The sequence below is a fragment of the Epinephelus lanceolatus genome, chromosome 23 (genome assembly GCF_041903045.1).
Source record: "Epinephelus lanceolatus isolate andai-2023 chromosome 23, ASM4190304v1, whole genome shotgun sequence".
Lineage (NCBI taxonomy): Eukaryota > Metazoa > Chordata > Actinopteri > Perciformes > Serranidae > Epinephelus > Epinephelus lanceolatus.
The window spans coordinates 10638069-10661948 of NC_135756.1; the positions used below are offsets into that span (position 1 = coordinate 10638069).

Genomic DNA, 23880 nt, shown 5'->3' on the forward strand with positions numbered 1-23880 from the left:
ATTATATGGTATAGTATAGTAAAGTATAGTAAAGTACAGTACAGTATAGTAGCCTATAATATTCTATATGGTATAGTATAGTATAGTAGCTTATTATATGGTATAGTATAGTAAAGTATAGTAAAGTACAGTACAGTATAGTAGCCTATAATATTCTATATGGTATAGTATAGTATAGTAAAGTATAGTAAAGTACAGTACAGTATAGTAACTTATAATATTCTATATAGTATAGTATAGTATAGAATAGTACAATATAGTAGCTTATAATATTCTATATGGTATAGTATAGTAGCTTATTATATGGTATAGTATAGTAAAGTATAGTAAAGTACAGTACAGTATAGTAGCCTATAATATTCTATATGGTATAGTATAGTATAGTAAAGTACAGTACAGTATAGTAACTTATAATATTCTATATAGTATAGTATAGTATAGAATAGTACAATATAGTAGCTTATAATATTCTATATGGTATAGTATAATATAGTATAGTATAGTATAATATAGTATAGTCAATTACAGTATAGCATAGCAGCTTAAAATACACTATATAGTATAGTAAAGTATAGTATAGTCCAGTAAAGTACAGTACAGTACAGTACAGTATAGTAGCTTACTATATGGTATAGTATAGTATAGTGAAGTACAGTATAGTAGCTTATAATATTCTATATAGTATAGTATAGTATAGTCAAGTACAGTACAGTATAGTAAAGTAGAGTACAGCATAGTAGCATAAAATATACTATATAGTATAGTATAGTATAGTCAAGTACAGTACAGTATAGTAAAGTAGAGTACAGTATAGTAGCTTAAAATATACTATATAGTATAGTATAGTATAGTATAGTAAAGTAGAGTACAGTATAGTAGCTTATAATATACTATACGGTATAGTATAGTAATTTTCTTCTTGAGTTTTAGGTTTGTGGAAATGACCCCTTTATTGTGAAGAGTCAGACCGGAAGTGTGATTGTTGTTGCTGCTGGCAGAACACGCCGAGCTGCTCTCTCCAGTTGAAGCCGTACATACGATACTGCCAGTCGCCGCCGCAACGAATGGAGGCGAACGGGTGGAAGAGACATCACTGAGGAATTGTTTCGCTATCAAATCATCTTTCTGTCGGATTAAAAGGAGGATTTTAATCCGACCATATTCCAGCAGGGAGAAGAAACGCCACACCGATTTTTGAAAAGTCGAATCGCTTCCCGTTTTTCCCTCCGAGCAGATCGATTGCCTGTCATTTAAAAAAAGGGCGTGTGTGCGGGGTGAAGGCAGTTTTAACCATTTAATGTGGGTATATAGGGTATTGTAGACATTTTTCTTTTCCACCATCTGGGTCTGAAGGACACGGTCGAGGATGGGATGCACACTGAGCACGGAGGACAAGGCGGCGGTGGAGCGCAGTAAAATGATCGACAGGAATCTGCGGGACGACGGAGAGAAGGCAGCCCGGGAGGTCAAGCTACTGCTGCTCGGTAAGGAGGGACGAGAAGATGGGGGGGACTAACTTCACTGTGTCTTCAACCACAGCGGTTATTAGCTGCGAGGACACACTGGTACACGAAAACCACAGCAGTGTCGGTTAGTCTTCATGGTTCACGGTCAGTTTTAGGTGGTGTCAGTTGTGAAGTGTTACGGAGTTTCAATTCCGCATCGCTAGCATACTCCCCTCTTTGCTAGCTCTGAGTTCACCGTCAACTGTCAACTCCGGTCAGTGAACGCAACATAACATTTTGTGCCCCGTTATTTCCTAACAGGGCACAAAAACGTTACACCCCAAACCTAACATCAGTGTGTGTTTTAGTCCGTTTTATTCACATGTGTTGTCAGAATTACACACATGGCAAGTTTTTTTCCCATTGAGTCTCCTCTATAGACCAATTGTACTGACTAAATCCTCCCAACAATGGCACATTTCCTCTCCTATAGTCCACTGTAAAGCTCTGAGAATAGGCCTGTGGCTCATTTGGGGGGCCCAGGCCTGATGAATGTGACTGGAAACTTTGTTGGGTCCAGTCAGGGGCGTAGCACCAAATTCTGGGCCCAATCCATGAGCAGTCTCTGAGGGGCCCCCGCCCTTCCTCCATTAATCCATGTCTCTCTTACATACCTTCTGATTTTTGCTTTCAAACTCCGATTGTGCTCTTTCGTTTTCCTTTCTGTCGCTCTGTTTTGAAGCCCTTATTTCCCTTTTTTGGGGAAACACCTGATGCACATTGGTGTTCATGAATCCTGATGCAGGGGTGGACTAAACCATTTTGAGCCTTTTAAAGGGTTTAGTCTTTCAGCCGATTAACTCAGCTAATTTTAATTTAATTGTGGCACTAATTACTGAGAAATAAAATAATTGTGGCCTTGGGGCCCTCATCAGACAGTTCCACTTATCCCCACTACTACACCCCTGGCTCCAGTCATTATTATGAAATTTAAAGGTGCTGTTTCTAAATTAAAAGTTACACCTAATGGGGGGCTGACAGGATTTTTGTTTTCTCTTTTTATATCTACAGGGTTGTAAATAAGCACCAGCTGCCAGGCAAATGCTGGTGAAATATGCATGTGGCTGCTGGATTTGCTTTAGTGTGGCCGATGGACCAAAAAAAAAAAGTCAATTTCTATCTTGAGAATTGGGACAAATACATTTTTTAGAGGGGATTTTTACTTTTCAGATATGCTTGGAAAATGTCTTTTAAAGAGACCAAAGTCGTGACTTTTTAAACCTTATAATTGGCCAACTTTCCAGTGATTTTATTTCTTCTTTAAAAGGATTTTTGTTGCAGCTGGATACTTGAGATTTATTAACTTCATCGGGCGCACAGAAAGTTTTAGTATCATAACATAAAACATGATTGATTAAACTATGGTTTTGTAGAATTCTGACAGAAAGGGCCAATGTTTTTGTATAAAACAAAATGTTAAAGCAAAGATGATTATAATAGTACACTTTTTCACCAGGCGGCACGGTGGAGCAGTGGTTAGCAGTGTTGCCTCACAGCAAAAGACTTCCAGGGGTCTCATCTATAAACATTGCTTACGCAGAAAAGGAGGCCTGAAAGAAGCGTACGCCACTTCCCACGCTAAAGTTGTGATCTATGAAAACAGACATGATGGGAGAAACTTTATGCTTACAAACATTTTGGCGTTAATATTGGCACAAATGTAATACTTTGTAAAAAGTTTATTGTCACGTGAAAATAAGACTCATTGTGTTTTTGTTACCTAAGACTGAACTGTTTACATCTACACAGGGATAGGGCTGTCAACGAATATTCTAAATTCGAATTTAAATTCGAATTTGAAAAAAAAATGGACCTTCGAATGTGAAAATTGATATTCGATTGTGGAGAGAAAAAAAAACACCACCGCAGCTGTCCTCTTTGCGAGTGGGCGTTGGCCTGGGCCGCTGCACTGAACGCACTACGGGGCCACACCGCCCGCGGAAGTGCTGCTAAGCGCAGCGCACCAAAATTCTTGCGCAAGCCAGAGCACTTCTGTTCACATCAGACGCACATTTCTCCACGCTGGTTGACAAGCGGTTCTGCTCCCAGCTGTTGTTTCCGTCACCCGGCTTGACACATTCGCTCGCGGCTCGCGCAGAAAATAGACCAGACGCCGAAACAATCGCTGCAGGGCGTGAGCCAGCCGGTGTGGATGACGCAATCGGTTAACATGGGCGCCGAAAGGAAACTGGCTTCGCTTCGAGGCGCTTCGTGGCTATTCACAGCACTTCCGTGGGTAGTGTGGCCTGACAGGTTGGGGGGGGGGGCAAGCAAGAGGTCTGCGGTCGTTTATAATGTAATGTTATAGATAATTGTTTTATGTGTTTTAATGTGTAGGTATGTAAATGTTTTCAAAGACGTTTATGTTGAAATAAAAATACCTACAAGTAGTTATGTTTCCTTGTATTAATACATATACAAGTATGTTTCCTTGTATTAGTTTGCACTCTTATGGACATAATGGAAAAAAAAAATTCAAATGGTTCGAACCTATGACTTATTTTTAGAACAAATATTCGAACGTCCTTTTTGAGCAATTTTGACAGCCCTACACAGGGAGCAGGTCCTTGTTTATGTAGATCACTTTGTTACATCACCATGTTTCTACAGTAGCCCAGAACGGAAAAACACTGGCTTTCGCATCAGCCACCATAGTTAGAAGCCCATCTGTGATGAGCAGCATCATAAAAACAGCGACATGTAATGTGAAACTGCTCATCCAGTATTTTTACTGGTTTTAATCACCTGATCAGTTTGTTTTGGAGAGGAGGAGACCTCTGCGGATAATTTGGCTCCTGGTAAAAATCTCCTGACCACTGAAGGAATATTAACCTGGAGAAGTTTCAGCTGGTTGCAATCTGCAGTCCTCACTGCTATATGTCACTAAATTACACACTAAACCATTTTTTAATTAATTGTTTAAAGTTGTGAATTTTTGTCTGGGACATGGGTATTTTCTGGCACAGGGCAAGATTAGAAGTTCAGAGAATGAAAGCAGACCAAGACATTTAATAAAACACGTTTATTTAACATATATTCAACCCCAAAAGTGGAATTATTGTGTAGGTAGGTTATAATTTTAAGGATTTACAGCATACAAATGTGTCTAAAAACACTGCAACATCGCAAAAGTCTTGCACAACAAATGCACAGAATTACAATAATGACATTTCAACATGACATGCTGATGTAGATAAAGGTGCCTCGTGTCCCTCTCACTTTCAGAAGTGGTGAAGTTCGACTGACCTTTGTGCACCGAACTGTTTTCAAATCCTCTTTAGGTTTGAGTTGAGAATCCACCATAGGCTGTTGTTTGGATATCAACATATCCCTTTAAAAATCCACCACAAGAATGTATTGTGACCGGCACAGAAGTCTTTTGTAATTTCTTGGATTCGTTACATGTATTTTGTCACGCCACCTCTCCTTCTGACAGCCCTGTACGTGCAATTAGGTGAACTGCTTGCATTCAGCAACCAGCCATGTGTAAATTAAGGGCATTACTCACATGTGGGGAAACACTGTTATCCTTGTAAATAGAGAGCGTAGGTGAAAAACTTCTCCACCAACCCCTCAGGTGGCGAGCTTTGGGAAATGTTGACATGCACACACATGGTATGTGGGTTACCAGGACACAAAGTCTGGAGCCAATAGCAATATCAGGCAAACACCTGACAGACGGCACAGAGTGAGAGCTGTTAGTGGCTTTTGTGGACAGATTTGTGAGGCGGAGGAAGACAAACATTTCCTCATGTGCTTCCCATAATTTAGCAAAGCTTTTCCTAAGGATGTAATCTTTACATTTCTCTACATTTAGTGTGACGTTGGTGTCGTTTTGTTTGAGCAACAATGCACATACTTTCTCGCTAAAGGTAGGCTGCATTCCTCAGGTGCTTGGAGGCCAGATGGGGTTTGCTGATTGAAAGCGAGCAAGTTAGGTCAAGTTTCTGCTATGCTGCTTTAGGGTGGAATATGAGGTTTCATCAGCCTTTGCTTCGACACAAACCATGTGGCATTACTTTAACCACTCTGTTTTGGGTTGAATAGCTGTCGTGATGGTTGCGTGCCAGGTCGTGTGGCCCCCACGCGTGGCTGCCTTGGCACCGTCTCCTGCCATTTGTGTTTAATCCATTCAGCGCGGAGGTCTCTTCAGGTTACTGCCTGAAGTGACACACGGGCAGGCCAGCACGCCAGGAGAAAGGAAAAGAGGGGCTGTAAGATGAGAACCCTGCTAATGACTGAAGCATTAAATATGAAAAAGCTCTGCTGCAGAGAGACGGGGGGCCCGCAGTTCAGAGTTTGAGTTGTTTACCTTGCAGATAAACAGTCACTGGGAAGATACTGTTTTAGAGTTGTTGATTCGCAGGCAATTCGGGAGTATACTTTTCTCTAAACACACCCTGTCAACACAGATAAAAAGTCAGCAAAACATGTGGTGTGGTAGTAAAAGGCTGGCAGCGTTGTGGAGATGTAGAGATGTGTTGTATATATACTATTTGTTAGAAAGTCTTTGGTGCATCAAATGGAGGTGACCCCTAGCGAATGTGGAGATATTTGTGTATAAAGCAGGTGATTTGCTGAGTGGCAAGTTCATGTGTTTACCATCTGCCTCTCCCGCTCTGTCCTAAATGTTAATCACAGGCTTATGTGAGCTCCCTGTCACTGACATAAAATCATTACGCCGAGGTGAAAACCTTCAATTTGCATGAAAATGATTTGAATCCTTGAGAGCCTGTGTGCAAGCTGAGCAGGTTTACACGCACAGAGTACTCCAGTTATTGCCCTTATCCTGAAAAAGACAATACTCTTACTAAGCTGTTTACAGGGCTGATGAATATTCCACTGCAGCTTCTTTGCCATTTGACAAAAAAACCCTAAAACATCTGGCTTTTGTATCTAATGGTAAAGGTTACAATCAGTATTCACTGCCACATCAAATGACTCTGCAGTAGTCACAGGTATTCATCAGCTCCAGCTCCAATCAGCTGCGATTGGCAGTGACGAAAATGCGACAACTGGGTGGATGCGCTAATTTAAGCTCCTTTGCAGGTGTGATGCAACGACACGCTGCCACAAATTACCATGCATCCGCGTCCCAGCAGAGCTCGAACATGGTTCAAAACTTATTCGGCACCAAGTCTGAGAGAGAGAGAGACTGAATAAGTAACAGATACATAAAAAAAGAAGTAGTCCTGTAGCATTTTCACTGGCCTCTATGCTGCTTTCTACTGTTTACTAACCCCTTTTCCGTCCTGTCTGTGGCAAACACAGGGCTTGAAGTTCTCCGGCACGGTGCCGGATTTCCGGCGCAGGGATATTCTGGTGCAGGAATATTTTTTTCTCGTGAATATTTTATCATCTTGCCGTAGCAACAGTGATTTAACCAGTCGTTTTAAAGCAAAGCAAAGTGATAGTTCCAACTACCAATGGTGTATCACATTACTCAAGGTAAACAAGGACTTCTAGCCAATCAGAGGCAGAGTAGGGCAGGCCTTAAGTTTTCACAGTCTCTCATTCAGTCACGCCACGGACACACCGGACGCAGAACCAAAGCGCAGTGCCCAGCAGCGGAGGCGGTTTTCAGTCGGCGTCCATGTTAACCTATCTGACTGTCCACACAGGCCCGGTGAGCAGAGCGGAGCGCCCGCGGAGGCTCGCGCACTGCAGCGCTTCAGTTCGGCATGTGGTCTATTTTTCACACGAGCCGTGAGCGCCTATGTCAAGCTGGATAGAGCAGATCATACCAAACAGGAAGTCAGACACAGAAAAGACGAGAGAATCCAGCCAATTTTCAAAACAAAATAAGTTTAAAAAATAAAAGCCTGTTTAATTATGATGTTGCTTGTCTGTCTATAAATATTTGTTCAGTTTGGTCTAGATACGAGAGAGATGAAAACACACACACACAAAGAGAGAGAGAGAGAGAGAGAGAGGAGAGAGAGAGAGAGAGAGAAATGGCTACAGGTTGGGGGTTGCAATTCACACATACAGAAAGAGAAAGAGGCGGTGTGGTAGAGATAAGTGAGATAATTTGTGAAACCACCAATGAGTTGTCACTTGCAAATTAGCTCAGTCAGATAGAAGATGCTCCTTGGTGTCAGAGGTTGTGAGTTCAAGCTTCAACTGATGTAAAACGTACATTTTAATGCGTTCTTGTTGTCTTCCTATTCTGCCACTTGTTGCTCAGAATTGCCTAAAATTGCCCGGCCCCAGCCATTTTGTAGTAGCTGATGACCAAATTTTCCTTTTTTGGTGAACTGTTCATATTTCATTATTAAAAACCTTGAAATTGTTATTCTAGCTCCTTGATGTGATACTTGATTGATACTCTCAAAATGCACCAGATTAATTCATTTAGACGTCAAATGTTCAAAATTTTCTTCCAGGGGGCCATGCCCCCGGACCCCCCTAGCGCAGAAGGCCCTCTAAAAAAATTTCAGGCACAGGATTTTTTCTTGCTTCAAGCCCTGCAAACAAACAAACAAAACAAAGAAAGACATGCTCGTCTGAGCTCTTACTTGCCGGCAATTCTAAAGGACTTAATTTGCCATTTGAGTAAGCTTTGCAACGTTTAAAAAAGCAGCATACATGTGCTAGTTCTGGATAGGAAAAGGGTATAATATTCCAGTTTACATGCAATTGTGCATACTCCGATAAAAATAGGATTTTTAGAAGTTTTCCACCAGTGGGGGACTTGTTCGATTGTGCGAACACAGCCTCCCTCTTTCATTCCTTCAACTACCTTCTTAAAAAGGTCCATGTTGTGATATTTGCACATACCCAAAAACCTGTTGATATCCCAGTCTTTCATAATGTTTAAAAGTAGGTGTGTTTCTACTTCTGACAAGAAACTTGTACTTTTCGTTTGTGTATCTCCCCACAAAGCCTTGAAAACTGTTGGCTAGCAGGTTTGCATACAACGCATCCATGAAAACAAACAAAACTGAATGTAAACCATGTGTCGCAAACTGTTGTAAAACCTTGATTGCGACGCATATTTCGAATGCGCTGTACACTAGAGTTGTTCTGATAACAGTATCAGAAATGCCTGCGATTGCCTAAAATGCTAGGTCAGGAATTGACGAGTCCTCAAGTGTATGCCCTGACCTGATACCTCATACTTTATTGCTAAACAGTTTCACATGTTGATAAAATGGCATCAAATCTTCGTCATTCTAAAACAGTGGTCTACACCAAGAGTTGTGATGTGCAGCCACTGGCAGCTACTGTTTCAGAGCAGCGAAGAAGAATCCACTTCCTGTAAATAGTATCAGGTTAGCCATTTGAAAATATCAGCAATATTGGCAATATGTTGCCCTGGATAGTCCCCAACAGTGAAAGTTATGAATGGATGAATGACAGGAAATAAAGAAGTTAATAATTTAATACATTATACTCAAAATAATCATCCTCAGTTCTTCTACATTTTGATCATTTTACATTATAATCCATAATCATTTTATATTTTAAGGCTTTTTTAAAACTCTAAAGAGAGCTACACAATTTCAAATTGGCATATATGTAATTTCAATTATAGAAATCCATATCGGGAAGGAAACAATGGTATTGGAACATCTCTACTGTATACGGTGTCCAAAGAATGTTCCTAAAATCTGAATTATACTGGAAAATGCTTCATTTGGAAATCTGATAATCCAGACCGAATATGCAGCTTACATGACCCACATCAAATTCAGTATACTGTCACATTCTGAATAACAGTGTAATATTAGTTTGCATGTAAATGACAGGCTTATGTGCGCTCCCTGCCCCCGCTGAAAAAAACATTACACCCAGGTAAAAACCTCCAATTTGCATGAAAATGATTTGAATCTTTGTGAGTCTGAGCACACAGTCGAATCCAAACTAGCTGGCAGGCTCAGGTGTCTTTGTACGAGAGGGAATGTGATCTTCTTTTTTTCTTTCCTTGTAAACTGAACATTTAGCTCTCAGTCTTTATTTGGCTCTCATTTTATTTCCATCATCTCCAGGACCCAATTATCCTCCTATTCATATCTACATGCTAAAATAGATTACAATCTCCCCAGCCTAATTACTCTTTCTATAGCTGTCGTGCAACCGTGGGAAGATTTTATTAATAATCCTTAGCCTTTGTCTAACGTTTGTCATTGTTCTCTCTTTAATGTTTGCCATATTTTTTAAAATTATGTAACTGGCATTGCCAAACATGTAGTGCAGCGGGGCTGTGTTACTCATCATGGAGACGGAGGGGGCCCCCCTGACGATAAACATGGACAATCAAAGTAGCTAAATTGTTCACATTCCAGTATTGCTGTAAGCATCATTAGACGTCTCCGCGAATAGTTCGGTCTGTGCCAGTGTGTGTGGGAAACAATCTTTTAGCTATCGATCTGCTTGTTGGTGGATCGATGCCTCTGGTCATTTCCCCTGGTGGGTAGCACCGCTCGGAGGCTCCTGGAATCCTTCATGAGTGAGTCATACTTAAATCCCCCCAGAGAGAGAGGGAAGAAAAAAGAGGAATTGGATAGTGAGTGAGAGGAACAATAAATCATAATGGGAAATTGATGGTACGGGACAGAGAGAATGCAAAAGAGGAAGAGGGATGTATATAGCGGAAAAAGGGTGGAAAACAGAGCGAGAGAGGAGGGTGGTGGGCTCATGCCGCTAATGTGGCATCACTAATGTGGTTTGCACATTGCTCCAAGCCCTGCTCAAGTCTTTGGATCGCACCTAAAAGTGTCGGCCCGCAGCCCGGCCTCCATAAACCTCCTGACCCACACAAATGTGTCTTTATGCCGTTAATATGGAGCATGAAAAAGAGACATTGTACTATCTTCGGCTGGCATGTGAGCACACATTCTCCGAGAGCAGTAGCAGCAACATATGGTTAATCTATAAGGATGGAGAGGGTTCAGGCGTGGTAGCCATTTCAGTCACGTTCATACTGCCATTGTTATAAAAGCTCGCTGCTCTTGGGAGGCTCCAGGAGAAAAGATGTGCTTGCGGTTGGTAGATAGAAACGTCTCTGTTCTCTGTGGAAGGAGAAGAAGAAAAAAGGCCCCTCCATTTTCACTGGAAGGGTTAGCTTGGATTTTCCTAAAATAGTTTGAACCGCTAGAAACAGAAACCAGCTGCTCCAGTGGTTTTTGAGTCTGTAGCCGTTTTGGGGTGGGTGTATCAAAGCTGTGGGCGTGTAACATGACTCTGGATGAGGAGCGATAGGTCAGGCCTGTGGTGCCATGTAACCCTTTAAGGTCTGTGTGTGTGTGTGTGTGTGTGTGTGTGTGTGTGTGTGTGAGAGAGAGAGAGTCAAAATCAGGGCGACTCTGTGTTTTGTATTCTTCAGGCCTGCAGGCTTTGACAGGATCCACACCCTCATGATATCACTGGTGTAAAGGGGCCAGAGCCAAGTCACTTACATAAGCACACATCTCATTGATTATACTGAAGACGTACGCCGGCCTTACACCAAATGACTTTTGTAAACATTTCACAGTCACAGACAAATTTCCAGTGTCAGAATTAAATCTCAAGTTTTACCTCAGCTGGTGCGTGTTTGACATTGACACAAGTTTTTAAGTATTTGCTTATAGAAAAAGTTAAGTTGCTGTGTTTTCCTTCAGCACCAAACAGGAAGCAGCAAACCAGGTTGACAGTAAATATAGAGTGGATGCTGGGGAGCCGCAAGAACGCGAACAGGTCTCCGTTCGGCGGCACTCTGATGCAATAGTTAGCTTTGTCGCCTCACAGCAAGAGGGCTCCCGGTTCAAACCCAGGGTGGGGGAGCCCTTCTGTGTGGAGTTTGCATGTTCTCCCCGTGTCAGCGTGGGTTTTCTCCAGGTACTCCAGCTTCCTCCCACAGTCCAAAGACATGCAGGTTAATTGGTGACTCTAAATTGGCCGTAGGTGTGAATGTGAGTGTGAATGGTTGTCTGTCTCTATGTGTCAGGCCTGTGATAGTCTGGTGACCTGTCCAGGGTGTACCCCGCACCAGCACCCCCTCCCTATCCCTATCTACATGGGGAGCAGTTCCTTGTTTATAGAGATCGCCATGTTGCATTGCCATGTCTCTACAGTAGCCCAGAACGGAAAAACACAGGCTCTTCTGGCGTTTTCGCATCAGCCATCGTAGTTAGGAGTCCATCTGTAATGAGCAGCGTTACAGCGTTGTGATGAGCAGCATCGTAAAGGTCCAGGGTGTACCCCGCCTCTTGCCCAATGTCAGCTGGGAAAGGCTCCAGCCCCCCCGAGACCCCAACAAAATAAGTGGTTCCAGAAATGAGCTGATGCCGAATAGACAAGAATATTGTCAACATATGACACCTTTTATCCTGTGTCTCTGGAGTTACAAGTTTTTGCAGACATGTAAGGAATTGGTAGAAAGCCATTTTTCTGAAAGGGAGTTTGGTGTAATATTTTCCACCAGGAGCAGGATGGGAAATAATCTCAAGAGGAATCTAGTTGTAGTCTTACAAATAGTGACCCAGTGTTTGCAAAATGTATGACTAAAAACTCTCTGAATTGATGAATTGATGGGATTCATCCAGTTACAACCATAGGAATGTTTAGAGTTAGTATCCAGGCTCATTACCATAGCAGTAGTGCTGCTGGTTTCAGTCTCTGTAAACTGATCTTCCTATGACAGCTCTGTACTATCCACAGCAGTGGCAGGAGATTTCTCTGACCCAACTTGCCACTACATTTTTCACAATTACAGTAGAGTCCCACAATGATTCATCAAAAACTGCTCATGTCATCTTTGGTGATACATGGTGATGACATCATTCAAGCGTTTCTCAACCAGTGTGACGCACCTCATTATAAATTCGACTGAATTTTAGGGTTGCCACGATTAGTCGACTAATCGATGACTAATCGACTATTAAAATAATCAGTGACTATTTTAGTAGTCGACTAATCGGTTTGAGTCTTTTTTCATAGAAAAGTACTATAAAAGTACCCCAAAATACTCTTATTGCAGCTTCTTACGTTCAAATATTGGCAGCTTTACACACTCTCCCATGACAGTGAACTAAAACCCTTCGGCGTGAGTACGAAACAAGACATTAGATGACGTAATTTTGGGGTTAGGGCGAGACAGACCGACATTTTTCAACATTTTAACACATTTTTCGATAAAATGATTAGTCGACTAATCGAAGAAATAATCGACAGATTAGTCGACAATGAAAATAATCGTTAGCGGCAGCCCTACTGAATTTAAGCAGCAACTAGAGATGTACCGATACCACTTTTTCCTTCCCGATAGCGATTCCAATCTCTGAACCTTAGGTATCTGCCGATACCGAGTACTGATCCGATACCAGAGCATAAAATAAAAATGGATGGGATATGAATTGTTGTATGTCTCAACTCCTAAAACTCTATGTAAAATATTAAGAAATAAAAACATAATAGTAGAATGAATGCCGTAAAACTTTTTTTTATTATTATTATCCAGTGTTGACACAGATCAAGACACAGCTTAAAGTGCAGCCAAACAATTTGGTAAATTTGTTTTAAAGGCTGCAGTAGAATGCCTTTTAAACTCTGTTTCGTTTGCCTGTAGTGTGCGTATGCGTAATGACTTGAGGCATTACGTGGTATCGGATTGGTCATAGGCTGTACTCGCCGATACCCAATACCGCATTTTAGGCAGTATCGGAGGCATTTCTGATACTGGTATCGGTACAACTCTAGCAGCAACTTCTCCAAACTGGGGGTACGCTGACCGCTAAATACTGAAGGCAATACACTGATTATGGATAAGTACCTTGTACAGCCCCACTTCAAAAACATCCAAATATTGCCTTTAAGTTCTTCTCCAATTCAGTAAGAATAACGATAATTTTTGTTTAATTTTATTTTTACTTTTTGTCTGAGACCTTGTAACATAACTATTTTTGATTGGCGTGAGTAGGGCTGCACAATTATTTATATTATTGATCAATCCTCTGATTATTTTCTTGAATGAAGGTACACTATGCAGGAATCGTCGGTCAACATTCAAACTTGGCCCCTCCTCCCTACTCTGCTTGTACGTACCATGCAAGCCACTGCACTACAGTTATAACGTTACATTTGTTGTAATGGAAAAGCCGATTTAGCAAGCTAACTAAGCTAACAGCCAGCACCTACCTGTCCAGCAGAAAACAGGCCAACTCTGTGTCACTCTTCATTCCCATCCTCTCCTTCAGTGCTCACCAGCAAACATGAAAGTGAAAGCCAACCGCAGATTTGCTCATGTTTTCGAACAAGCTTTGTCCACTTGGCATTTTGCCTCACTATATTAGCGTTTTTTTGTGCTGTGTCTATGATTTTGTTCATCTTTCTTGGATGCAAGCTGCCATTACCTGAATACTAGATTTTTTTGGCTATACACCCATTGCCCAAAGTTTGCAACCCAGAAATGTCCTGCACACAAAATAAGAAAATTGGAAAACACAGGCACAGGACAGGATCTCTGCAGATGAATACACCGCCACACACTTCTAGTGGGCCATAAGTGATGATTGAGAGGGGATTGAGAAGGTTAACTTTGTCCAGTTAAGTATACATTTAACCTATTAACTGTTTGATCTGTGAAATTTCAGAAGACGATGAAAAAAATGCTCATCACAGTTTCAAAGAATTGTCTAGGCTGATAACATCAAATGTGTCACCTTTTCCGACTAACAGTCAAAACCCCAGTTTACCGTGATACAAAACTCTAGATGTGAGGTCTTTGTATTTCCTGTCCACACCACTTTTTTTTTTGCAAATAAAGCCACAGAAACCAGAGAGAAGTGACGCAACTAGCAGTTACCTAAAAGTTTCCTTTATAAGGAGGCTATTTTGAACTTCAGTGTGAGCTCACAGCTTGCCTGAAGTGGATTTTCATGCGCCCCACATTGAGAGGCACTGCATCGATATGTGAAGTGTCTGTGGCCTTGTGAAAATGGCTCCTGGGCAGGCCGAGGGGTGCAACCGTGCCAGCTCACTGGCCAGCTGCAATCAGCGTATCTGCCGACTGTGTGCGGGTCCCACAGGGGACTCACACTGTCAGTGTTTGGCCTCGGAGCACAGGGAGCTGCCACCATACCGTCACCTCCCTCCAGGGCTCTCCGGCACCAGAGCGGTGACACGTAATTAAAATAATGTGTCCTCAGGTGAATCGCATCCAATTATCCTGAAGGTGAAGAGCCAGGACGGTACTATCAGCATGCAGCCACCGCTGAGTGGAGGAATGCAGACAGAAAGTGTGCAGCAGGATGTGTGTGTTTATGTATTCATTTTGGGTTAAAGTTTGTGTGCTCAGGCGGAGAGCTGTTACGCGGAGCTACTAATGGCATGTGTCAAACATGTCAAAAGTTTCTTATTTTGTTTTTGCAACATCATGAAAGTGGAACTAGATGAGGCAGATGATTTATTATGCAAGAGCAAACCATCTTGTCTCTGCTGCCAGTGTCACGAGGTAGCGGATAGTGGAAGACTTCATGGTATGATTCCACTTCCTCTTATTTTGTTTCTACAGAGAAGCTGGGGGTGTTTACTCGGGGAACAGACACTCTCAAGTGGTTTGAAAAATCTTCCCCAGTGGCAGAGGAGCGTTGCGTCAGTGACGACTGGCCAATTGCTTCTCTGTACCCTCCCTATAAGTCCCCACTGCTGTAAGACGAGGGCATTGAGTGCGCATTAGATCAAATGTAGGTTATGGCAATATCCATTAGAGGACAAGAGTCTGAATGTGGTTTATGAGGACGTCACAGATGGCTTTCATTTGTCAAAGAAAACATTTTTAATAAAAGGGCACTTCTAAGTGACCGGTTACAGGGAAAACAAGCAGCAGATGCATAATACATAATGGTCCCAGTGGAGGCCAACATGTCACACACACACACACACACACACACACACACACACACACACACACACACACACGCTCACCACCACAAAGCCTCCTCAGGTGACTGTGGCCTCACACTAGAAATGTCCTGGATATAACGAGAGCTGTTGCCATGGCACTGTGACGTTTGAGGGATCCACAAAGCAAAAGGCGTGCCGACAGTACGCTCTCCCTCTCCACCACCCCTCTCTTCTCATCTTAGCATTGTCTAATCGATCAGCTACAACACTGTCAATCTGATTAGTCGCCAGGGCCGACTGCCCTCACATCCTGAGGTGACAGCATGTTTTTCAGCGCTTCACAACACTGTCCATAATAATCTCTCCTATACTTCCTGTTAAGGCCAAGAGCCCCGACGAGGTGTTTTTTGAAATTCCAAACACACAGCTGTCTCAAACAAAGCCAGAATCAGTTGACAGCAAACTAGAGCAAGTCATCTGACTGAGCTCCCATGTGTTGACTAATCAGAATATTAGGCAGGAAGTGCCTGGAGCAGAGGCCAAACCAGAGCTTTAGAGACTGCTTTTAACTGAAAAACTGAAGCCATACACAGACTGTTGACTACAGAGTGATGGATGTAGCCACCGTGATGTAATTCATTGGTTTGTGGACTTTAATTTTGAAGCTTAGAGTTTGGCATTGTGGCCATCGCCATCTTGATACCATCTTTTTGGAGCCAGACGTGACCATATTTGGACGAGGGTGAAGATAACTCTAAGGCCCCGATCAGGCAGTCGGCAGTGTGGTGCGCCTCGAATTTTGCGCACCACACTGACTTTTTTGTTGAAGCCTGACCCAATCAGACAGCGCTTTTTGTGGCTTGCTGCATCCTTTTTTAATGCATATTTTAGGATGACTCGGGGACAGTGTGATAATCAGCCGTCAGTCATAGGGCCTATTTACAGTTGATAGAACGTCACAAAGTATTTAAGGCTACAGTTTGTTCAGATATCCTGCAACTTGCCCAGTAGGGCAACAGTACAAGTGGGCTACCACTTGTCGTTGCCACCACAGAATACCTACTTCTCAGTTGATCTAATTCGACCATGGGAACAAAACACCAATGACCCCAGGTGCTTTTCCACTCTTAAGCTGAAGTTTGTTCAACTCGAGGCGTTAAGAGTGCTCCTGTAAAAACGCAAGGCCCTTAGCAACACAAAAGCAACGGGCAAAACGCTTCACTTTCATTTAAAACAATTACAAAAAGTCGCCCCAGGCTGCTAAAATCTGCTCTGTCCGATCACAGTGTAAGCTGCCAGCTAAGTTAACTGTGGTAATGCTAATGCTAATTTATGCTTGCAAAAACAGTATTAAAACAAATTGTATTTACAGGAAGAAGTGAGTATCTGACTCCTTAGAGCAGTGGTTCCCAACTGGTGGCTAGTAGGTCCATTCTAAATGGACACCAAGTGACTCGCAAACGTGTCAAGTTTGGAAAAACACACTTTATTTTTAAGTACAATGAATTTTCGGTACAGTTCTTTTATTTTGTGACTAACGGCAGCTACTTGCCAGAGACAGCAAACTAGCTCAACGACATGTCAAAACGCAAGTATGACGCCGAATGTATGTAAGTGTGTGGAGCTTGAACTAATGACTAAGGAGAAATCTGGACCCCGTGACTGGACCAGTTGGGAACCACTGAACAAGACTTTCTTTTGGTGACCAAAACGTGACACCTATACTCTGTGAATCTGGGTCACACCATGGTTACATTACCTAACCAGCCTTGGTGCCATGGTAGTGACTTGTCAATAGACCGCACCCAACTGGCAGCCTGCCTTTAATTATGCATCATTTTAAGCCTTAGTTACTGTTAATGGTTATATAAAAACTTAAAAAGTTTCCCCCTGTACAGTTGTCATGAATGCCAAAATTAGCTATAGAGGCCAGAACTGTTTTGTGTACCAGGCTATTTCTGCTGTAAAGTTGGTCTCAAATGTGGCCATTCAAGAAACTTTTTGGTGCTTGTGTGTTGGCTTCACTTTCAGCCCCAGGGGTTGCCCCTTGCAGAGACATCAAGTTACACACACATACACACACACTTATTTCTCAGTTCTCCTTTGGTTGCGGTGGTTATGCTCAGGTTTCATATTCATGGTTCCTTGTCATACCATTTAACCACATTAGGTCATTGTGTAAAAACACTAAGTGCTTTTCTTGGAAACATGCAGATAAAGGAAGTGAGCTGGGTGACATACAGGGTAAAAATGAATACGTAGAAACTATTTGGCTCCTTACAAGCAACATTAACCTCTTGAAATATTTACACTCTTTAATAACCTCCTTTTCCTCTCTGTCTTTTCCAGGTGCCGGTGAATCAGGGAAAAGTACAATCGTCAAGCAGATGAAGTGAGTTCATTTCGCCGCTTCACATCTGATCAGCGAACAATCAAAACAAACTTTTGTCTTCTTCTTCCAGTGAATCAACAATGACTTCTCTCATCAGACGCGCATAACGGCACTGATAGAGTATTCATTTTGCACAACACAAACAGTGTCAAACACCAATCATGCTTTTATAGCGTCTCTCTGGGTGATATTATGCTCTGTGAATCGCATTACAAACAGGTACCATGCATAATGGATCGTGAAGACAGCCCAGCAGAATACATTAGTATAAACTCTGCCCATACATCATCCACATGCTGCGTGCGTCCTACACATGAATTACATTTTTCATAAGCACCCTCGTTGATACACTCATCCATCAGAAGACATAGACATGTCAGGTGCACTTCATTTATGCATTTTTTTTAACTATTTTAGCTGTTGAGCTCTGATGCTGCTTTTTCTTTTGGTTCTTTGCCTGTAAAGGATGTGCAGACACTGTACTTGTAGAAATGTTATTTTACTACAAAAATGTACACTTACTGTGGCATGATAATGATTACATGTTGGTGTCATTCGTCGACTAGTCGCCCGCTTGTTTACGATATTAATGTAATTATTAAATGATATATTTTGGTGGTTTGAGTTGAAGGTGTGAGAAAGAATAGTATCAGTAACATTGTTAACACTGTGCTACATTACAGAGAAATACAAAACCGTACTAATGAACCTTCATTAATATAGGCCTATATTTTATCTACAAGTGCACGTCACACACTGAGCGAGCCGCCTGTTAATGACGCTGTGGGCTAATGGGCATGTAGCTACTTCCATGTTTCAGATGATACGTCATGTTTGTAGTCGACCAATGAAGATGAGTTTACATATCACCTTGGGTTCGTTCTTCACCTTCTCAAAATGATCCCACACTTTGGATTTCCTGCCCGACATGTTATTAACTAGCCTGTGGAATAACCGCAGGTACCAGCCCTGGAAATTAACCTGACTCCTGTCTGACTGCTGAGCGTGGACACTTCCTGTGTCTGTCCTTTCAAATTAAATTCCCAAATGGTCCAGTCAGATAGGTTTAGATCCATTTTGACAAGATGCAGCTACTAATAGAGTTTCACATTTGTTTTTTTTTTGTTTTCTGTGACTAAGCGACCAGTGAAATCTTGCCGACTAGTAGGGCTGTACCCAAATATTCAGATATTCGAATATTCGTTTCTATGGGTAGGTATTCGTTATGAAAATTTGGTATTCGATATTCGTATTTTTATTTACTTATTTTTTATTTATTCATTTATTTTTTTACATATTTTTAAATGTAGTCTATTTGTTGTTGGTAAATGTAGGTTATCAATAAAAATCAAAACTTTTAAATTGCATTGTTAAAAATGTGAAAATATAGTATAGCCTACCAACTGAGCTTGTGCGCACGGCAGGCATGAGCGCATCCGTCTGAGGCTGTGGATCAATGCCAAGTTTTATCACTTTATCATTATTCCCTCTAACTTGTAGCTGTTTTTTCATTATCTTTTGAATTTAATATGAATTATGGAACCGTTTTTGTCAACATTTGTTTCCCCCGTTTTGTACAATAAATTATTGTTTAAAGTTTCAACAAGTTTCTTTTGGAGTGCGTGACACAAGTGTGTTTTGAAAATGGCCGCGGACTGTCACCTGCTCAACGCATCAGTACCTTCGGATGCCATGACAGTAATAGCCAATAATGTCAAAATATCATTTACAGACCGATTTAACAGACGATCACTGCTGCCCAACCCGAAGGTCCATTTGCGGGGCCCGTGGGTTCCGCGGGTTACGGGTCGACCTGCGCATCACTACTCAGCTCAGTCTATAAAGGCTGTACACAACAGTAGACATTATATTCTATTCAGGCCGGCAGAACCAGCAGGCATCGGCTCTACAGTGCACGGCACTGCTGATTAACCATTTTATTGCAGCACAGAGTGTCTGCCAGCAACCAATTACTTGCAGAGGCTTCCTACAACTTGTTTCAACGGTTCCGATTTAATCAGAAGACAAATTAAACAGGATGACTAGCCAATGTGAAAATCAAAAGAAAGCATAGAATAATGTACTGAAGGAGACTGTTGTGCCATCACATTTTTTTGTGGTTTGAGAGCAAAGATGCGGTCGCTGCTGTGCAAAACTCCGCAATACAATTAGGTCCGAAAAAATCCCGGTGTCTGAATACAAGGGCTTGTGTATCTAACCTGAAACAACCCAGTCTAAAACATAAAGTAATGAGATGCACATTCCTTTACATTGGAGGGGAGGAGTGGAATAAAACCCCAAATGTAATTTAATCTGCCCATTCTCTGAATAATGGTAAAAACAATTCTGAATCTAAGTGAGTTTTCTGTTGTTTTTTATGACTGTATAACAATGATGCTTTCATGTCTTTTTTATTAGATGTATTAATGTAAAAATGGGATAATAATAGCATGCACATGTCATTCCCTCTCCCCGTCTGCCCCCTGGCCTAGATCTCAGGACCACAATGGAAATAAGTCATGTGACTTCTGATAACCTAAAGAATTTCAGCACTGTGTGCACTTTTGTGTGCTGAATTTTAATGTATTGTCGATTTAATGTATCAATCAGCACTGATACAGCTGTAGAAAAGGATTGTCTCCCTGGAGGACCATAATTTAAGCAGGAGGGTCATTGTGGTTGACAGTATTTGTGCGGACGTTGGAACTGCTGTGTAAAGTCTGAGTTTTTATAGAGGAGGAAAAGAAGTCATTTCTAAGAAAGTTGAGAAACATCATTCAGCATGGAGAATCTGCCATGAAAAGCTGACTTTTCTGTCTGTGTGTGCAGGATTTGGAACAATTTGGTTACTGTTTGTTGCAGTGCTGGAAAGCAGCTCAACTGCTGCTGACCCTGCTTTTCCCTTTTTCTGCAGGATCATCCACGAGGCCGGCTACTCAGAAGAGGAATGCAAGCAGTACAAAGCCGTGGTCTACAGCAACACCATCCAGTCCATCATCGCCATCATCAGAGCCATGGGGCGCCTCAAGATTGACTTTGGGGACGCCGCAAGAGCTGTGAGTGACGGAGGGAAGGGGGTGTAATTTGGTTGGTTTACAGTAGAAACCTGAAGTTAGTCTGTGGTGTTCGGAAACAAGCGGGTACTAGCAAAGGTCTGAGGTCTTTTCAGGTTGTTTAAAAGTCATTTAATTATATTCTAAGTCAAAGTTAATGTGATGTTTTGAAACGACAAGACAAAGGAATCAGCAGCTGCCACTGAAATGTCCTTATAACCCTGTGACTGGCATTTCAGCCTATTAGCAGATTAATGTTGACGATAATGGCGGTCTAACGACTTTGACGTCTGATTTATGATATTGACTCTAATGCGACTCCTCTCCCAGGACGATGCGCGGCAGCTGTTTGTGCTGGCGGGCTCAGCAGAGGAGGGCTTCATGACGGGAGAGCTGGCCGGTGTCATTAAGCGACTGTGGAAGGACGGAGGTGTTCAAGCCTGCTTCAGCCGCTCCCGCGAATATCAGCTCAATGACTCGGCGGCATAGTGAGTCACAAACACACACACAAACACACACATATAAACAACAAGTTGCATGGTTCTCCAAAAAACTGTGAGTCACCCCGCTGAAAAGACTCAGTGGTCCCGCACACACCAATTTACTTCAACAGCTTTTAATGACAGAGTCACATCAGATGACCAGACACATTTCTGCCATTCCTCCGCAAACACACTGAAATCTGCTGCCTCAAGTTGCTAAACACAACTTGCCCCAGCTGTCGACCACGCTCAGAGAGCTATGGCACCATGCATCTATCTGGACTTTTACACTGTCAATATTTGCCCTCCTCTACCCAGCCTGAAGAGCGGTGGCTGGAAAGACAATTTAATCTTTGACCTTTCACCTCAGCACGGGAACATTTCGTCATGTGCTTAAAAGAGAAGTGCCGCAAATACTGAGAAAATCCTCCCTGCATTGTAACTGTATTTTCCGTGACCAGCCTGAGTCCTTTAGATATTGTGCAAGAGCCTCTGGCATCATAACAAATGATATCATCACGGGGCAGCTCCTGTGTTTTGTTACCAGAAAAGCCATTTGTCTTGTTTTGCTGCTGCGGAGCAAACATCAGCGCTTACGTCGCAGGCCGAGGGAGCTGTTGGCCTTTTTCTAATTGGTCCCTCTAATCCCACTGTCCAGGGGCTTTTCATGAATAAGGAACAGCATTGCTAAACCTTGTGTGTTTTTTACCTCACTTAATACCACTGGAAGACAAACAAAAGGCTTGTTTGCGTGAAGGGAAGATTACTTGTGTTTGTCTGCCAGCAACTAGAGGTCACTAATCTCGTTTTTTTTCCATTGTGATTTATCAGCAGTAACCTTGAGATAGTTGCTCGGGTCATAATGCACCCAGCGTGTGTGAAAATGGAGGTGTAAGCGTGACATCCTGTACGAGTATAGCAAATGCGTCCATACAATGACAACAGATACTCAACACATATTAAAGCTGCAGGCAGCAGCACCAAGTTAATGAGTCAGGAAATGAAAACAAGTTTTAATGATCGTTCAGAAGTCATTTTTGGAGTTAAATCTGAAACAATTCAAACCCACATTAAGGTATTTTTAGTAGTACTTAAAATTCAGACTGCTGCCATCATTTTGGATGATATGAGGATCATTCTGTAAAGCACAGCTTCCTTCATGGGATGTACTTACACCTGACGTTGACAGTATTTCTGTCGTGGAAATAAATCTTACGCCTGCACCTGCAGGATGCATAAAAAATGCATATGAACTTAAAGAAGAACTGGGACTGAAATGTCATTCTCAACCTTTAAAACAGCAGATGATAAAATATCTAAACACAAGGTCCACGCAGGAGCTTTCAGGTATATTACACTAACTTCCTCAGGAGATGGAATTGCCCCAGTGCCCAGTTGTCCTGGAATTACAGATGTTTAGATGTTGGCTTAATGATGAAAAATTAAGAAATTAGCCAAAATTTTAAAATTGATAATTGTCGTCGGCGACAGCACTGAGTCTCCAGAGTGTCTTAGTTCAACGTCTGCCCTGTTAGCACGAGCTAACACAACAACAGCGACTAACATCCAACACCGAGCCGTATAAACGGTCCCGACAAACTCGCACTGACACACAAAACAGCGTGACTCTTGTCGTTAAAACCATTGATAACCATTAGGTAGTGCAATGCTAACAGTAAGCCCTTTTGTTGTGTGTGTGCAGGCGGACTTTCACCAACTGACTCCGGTGCAGAGCACAGGCTCCCACAGCACTAGCCTAATGATAAACAGAGAGAGTGACAACAGGGCAAGGAGGGTCTGAAATAAGATTTTACCAATTTTAATTACGAAAAAAATAGGAAAGTCAAGTTCAGCTTCAGATATTCACTGTTGATGACTACCAAAACTGTGGCACCCAAAAAAATGGTATTTAGGACAGCCATCTTCTCCATACAACATGGCTACCTGCTTAAAGGTGTCTTTAACTGATCACACGCAGTTTTTATCAACAACTTTCTTGCACTGTTGCTGGAGTTTTTAAATTTTTCCTCAGCACTGTACAAATGTATGCCTGATACCCATCTCCTGCCCGCATGGTCTTCTCACTTCAAAGAAGCAAGCAGGGCCTGAGTTTCATCTGCAAACCAAGTGCTTGCCGTTTACTTTGACATGTAGTGGAATCGTCACTGAATGTTGTTACTAAATGGGGACGGGGGGAAAAAATGGTGAAAGGCATGGCTCCATTTCTTAAATGAAGCACTGCTTAAAAGTCTGTAGATGATAATTACAAGTAAGGGTGGAAACACCAGCAATATACTGAAGCATCTTTTGACCCAACATGGGCTCAAATTCCAGGAATACCGTGCAGAGCAGTGGCACTCTACACACCAGTGCCACTGCTTCCCAACCGAGGAGCACACTCCCTACCGAACCATGTGGGCAGGCTTAGCAGAGTTTTTCTTTGACTAAAAACCTAAATGAAAACCAATGCTGTACAAATAGTCTCTATCTACACAATGTTCAAACTCAGAGATAATAAAACCTGAGTAGGCCTTCTTTTTTATCACACAGAGGATTGATCAGCAATCAATAAGGGAATCGATGAAGAATCTGAAAGATAAGCAGGGCCCATGATGGCATTG

The 23880-nt window shown here is 42.1% G+C and overlaps 1 protein-coding gene across 1 annotated transcript in view; it reads left to right on the forward strand.

The window, feature by feature from the left end:
* The first annotated feature begins 1001 nt into the window (after positions 1-1001).
* Positions 1002-23880, forward strand: part of gnai1 (guanine nucleotide binding protein (G protein), alpha inhibiting activity polypeptide 1) — a 32638-nt gene continuing 9759 nt past the window's right edge. Inside the window, exons 1-4 of the mRNA XM_033614979.2 lie at positions 1002-1484; positions 17682-17724; positions 20639-20780; positions 21108-21265. Coding sequence (XP_033470870.1) covers positions 1367-1484; positions 17682-17724; positions 20639-20780; positions 21108-21265 — 461 coding nt within the window. The 5' untranslated portion in view covers positions 1002-1366. The remainder of the gene's footprint in view (positions 1485-17681; positions 17725-20638; positions 20781-21107; positions 21266-23880) is intronic.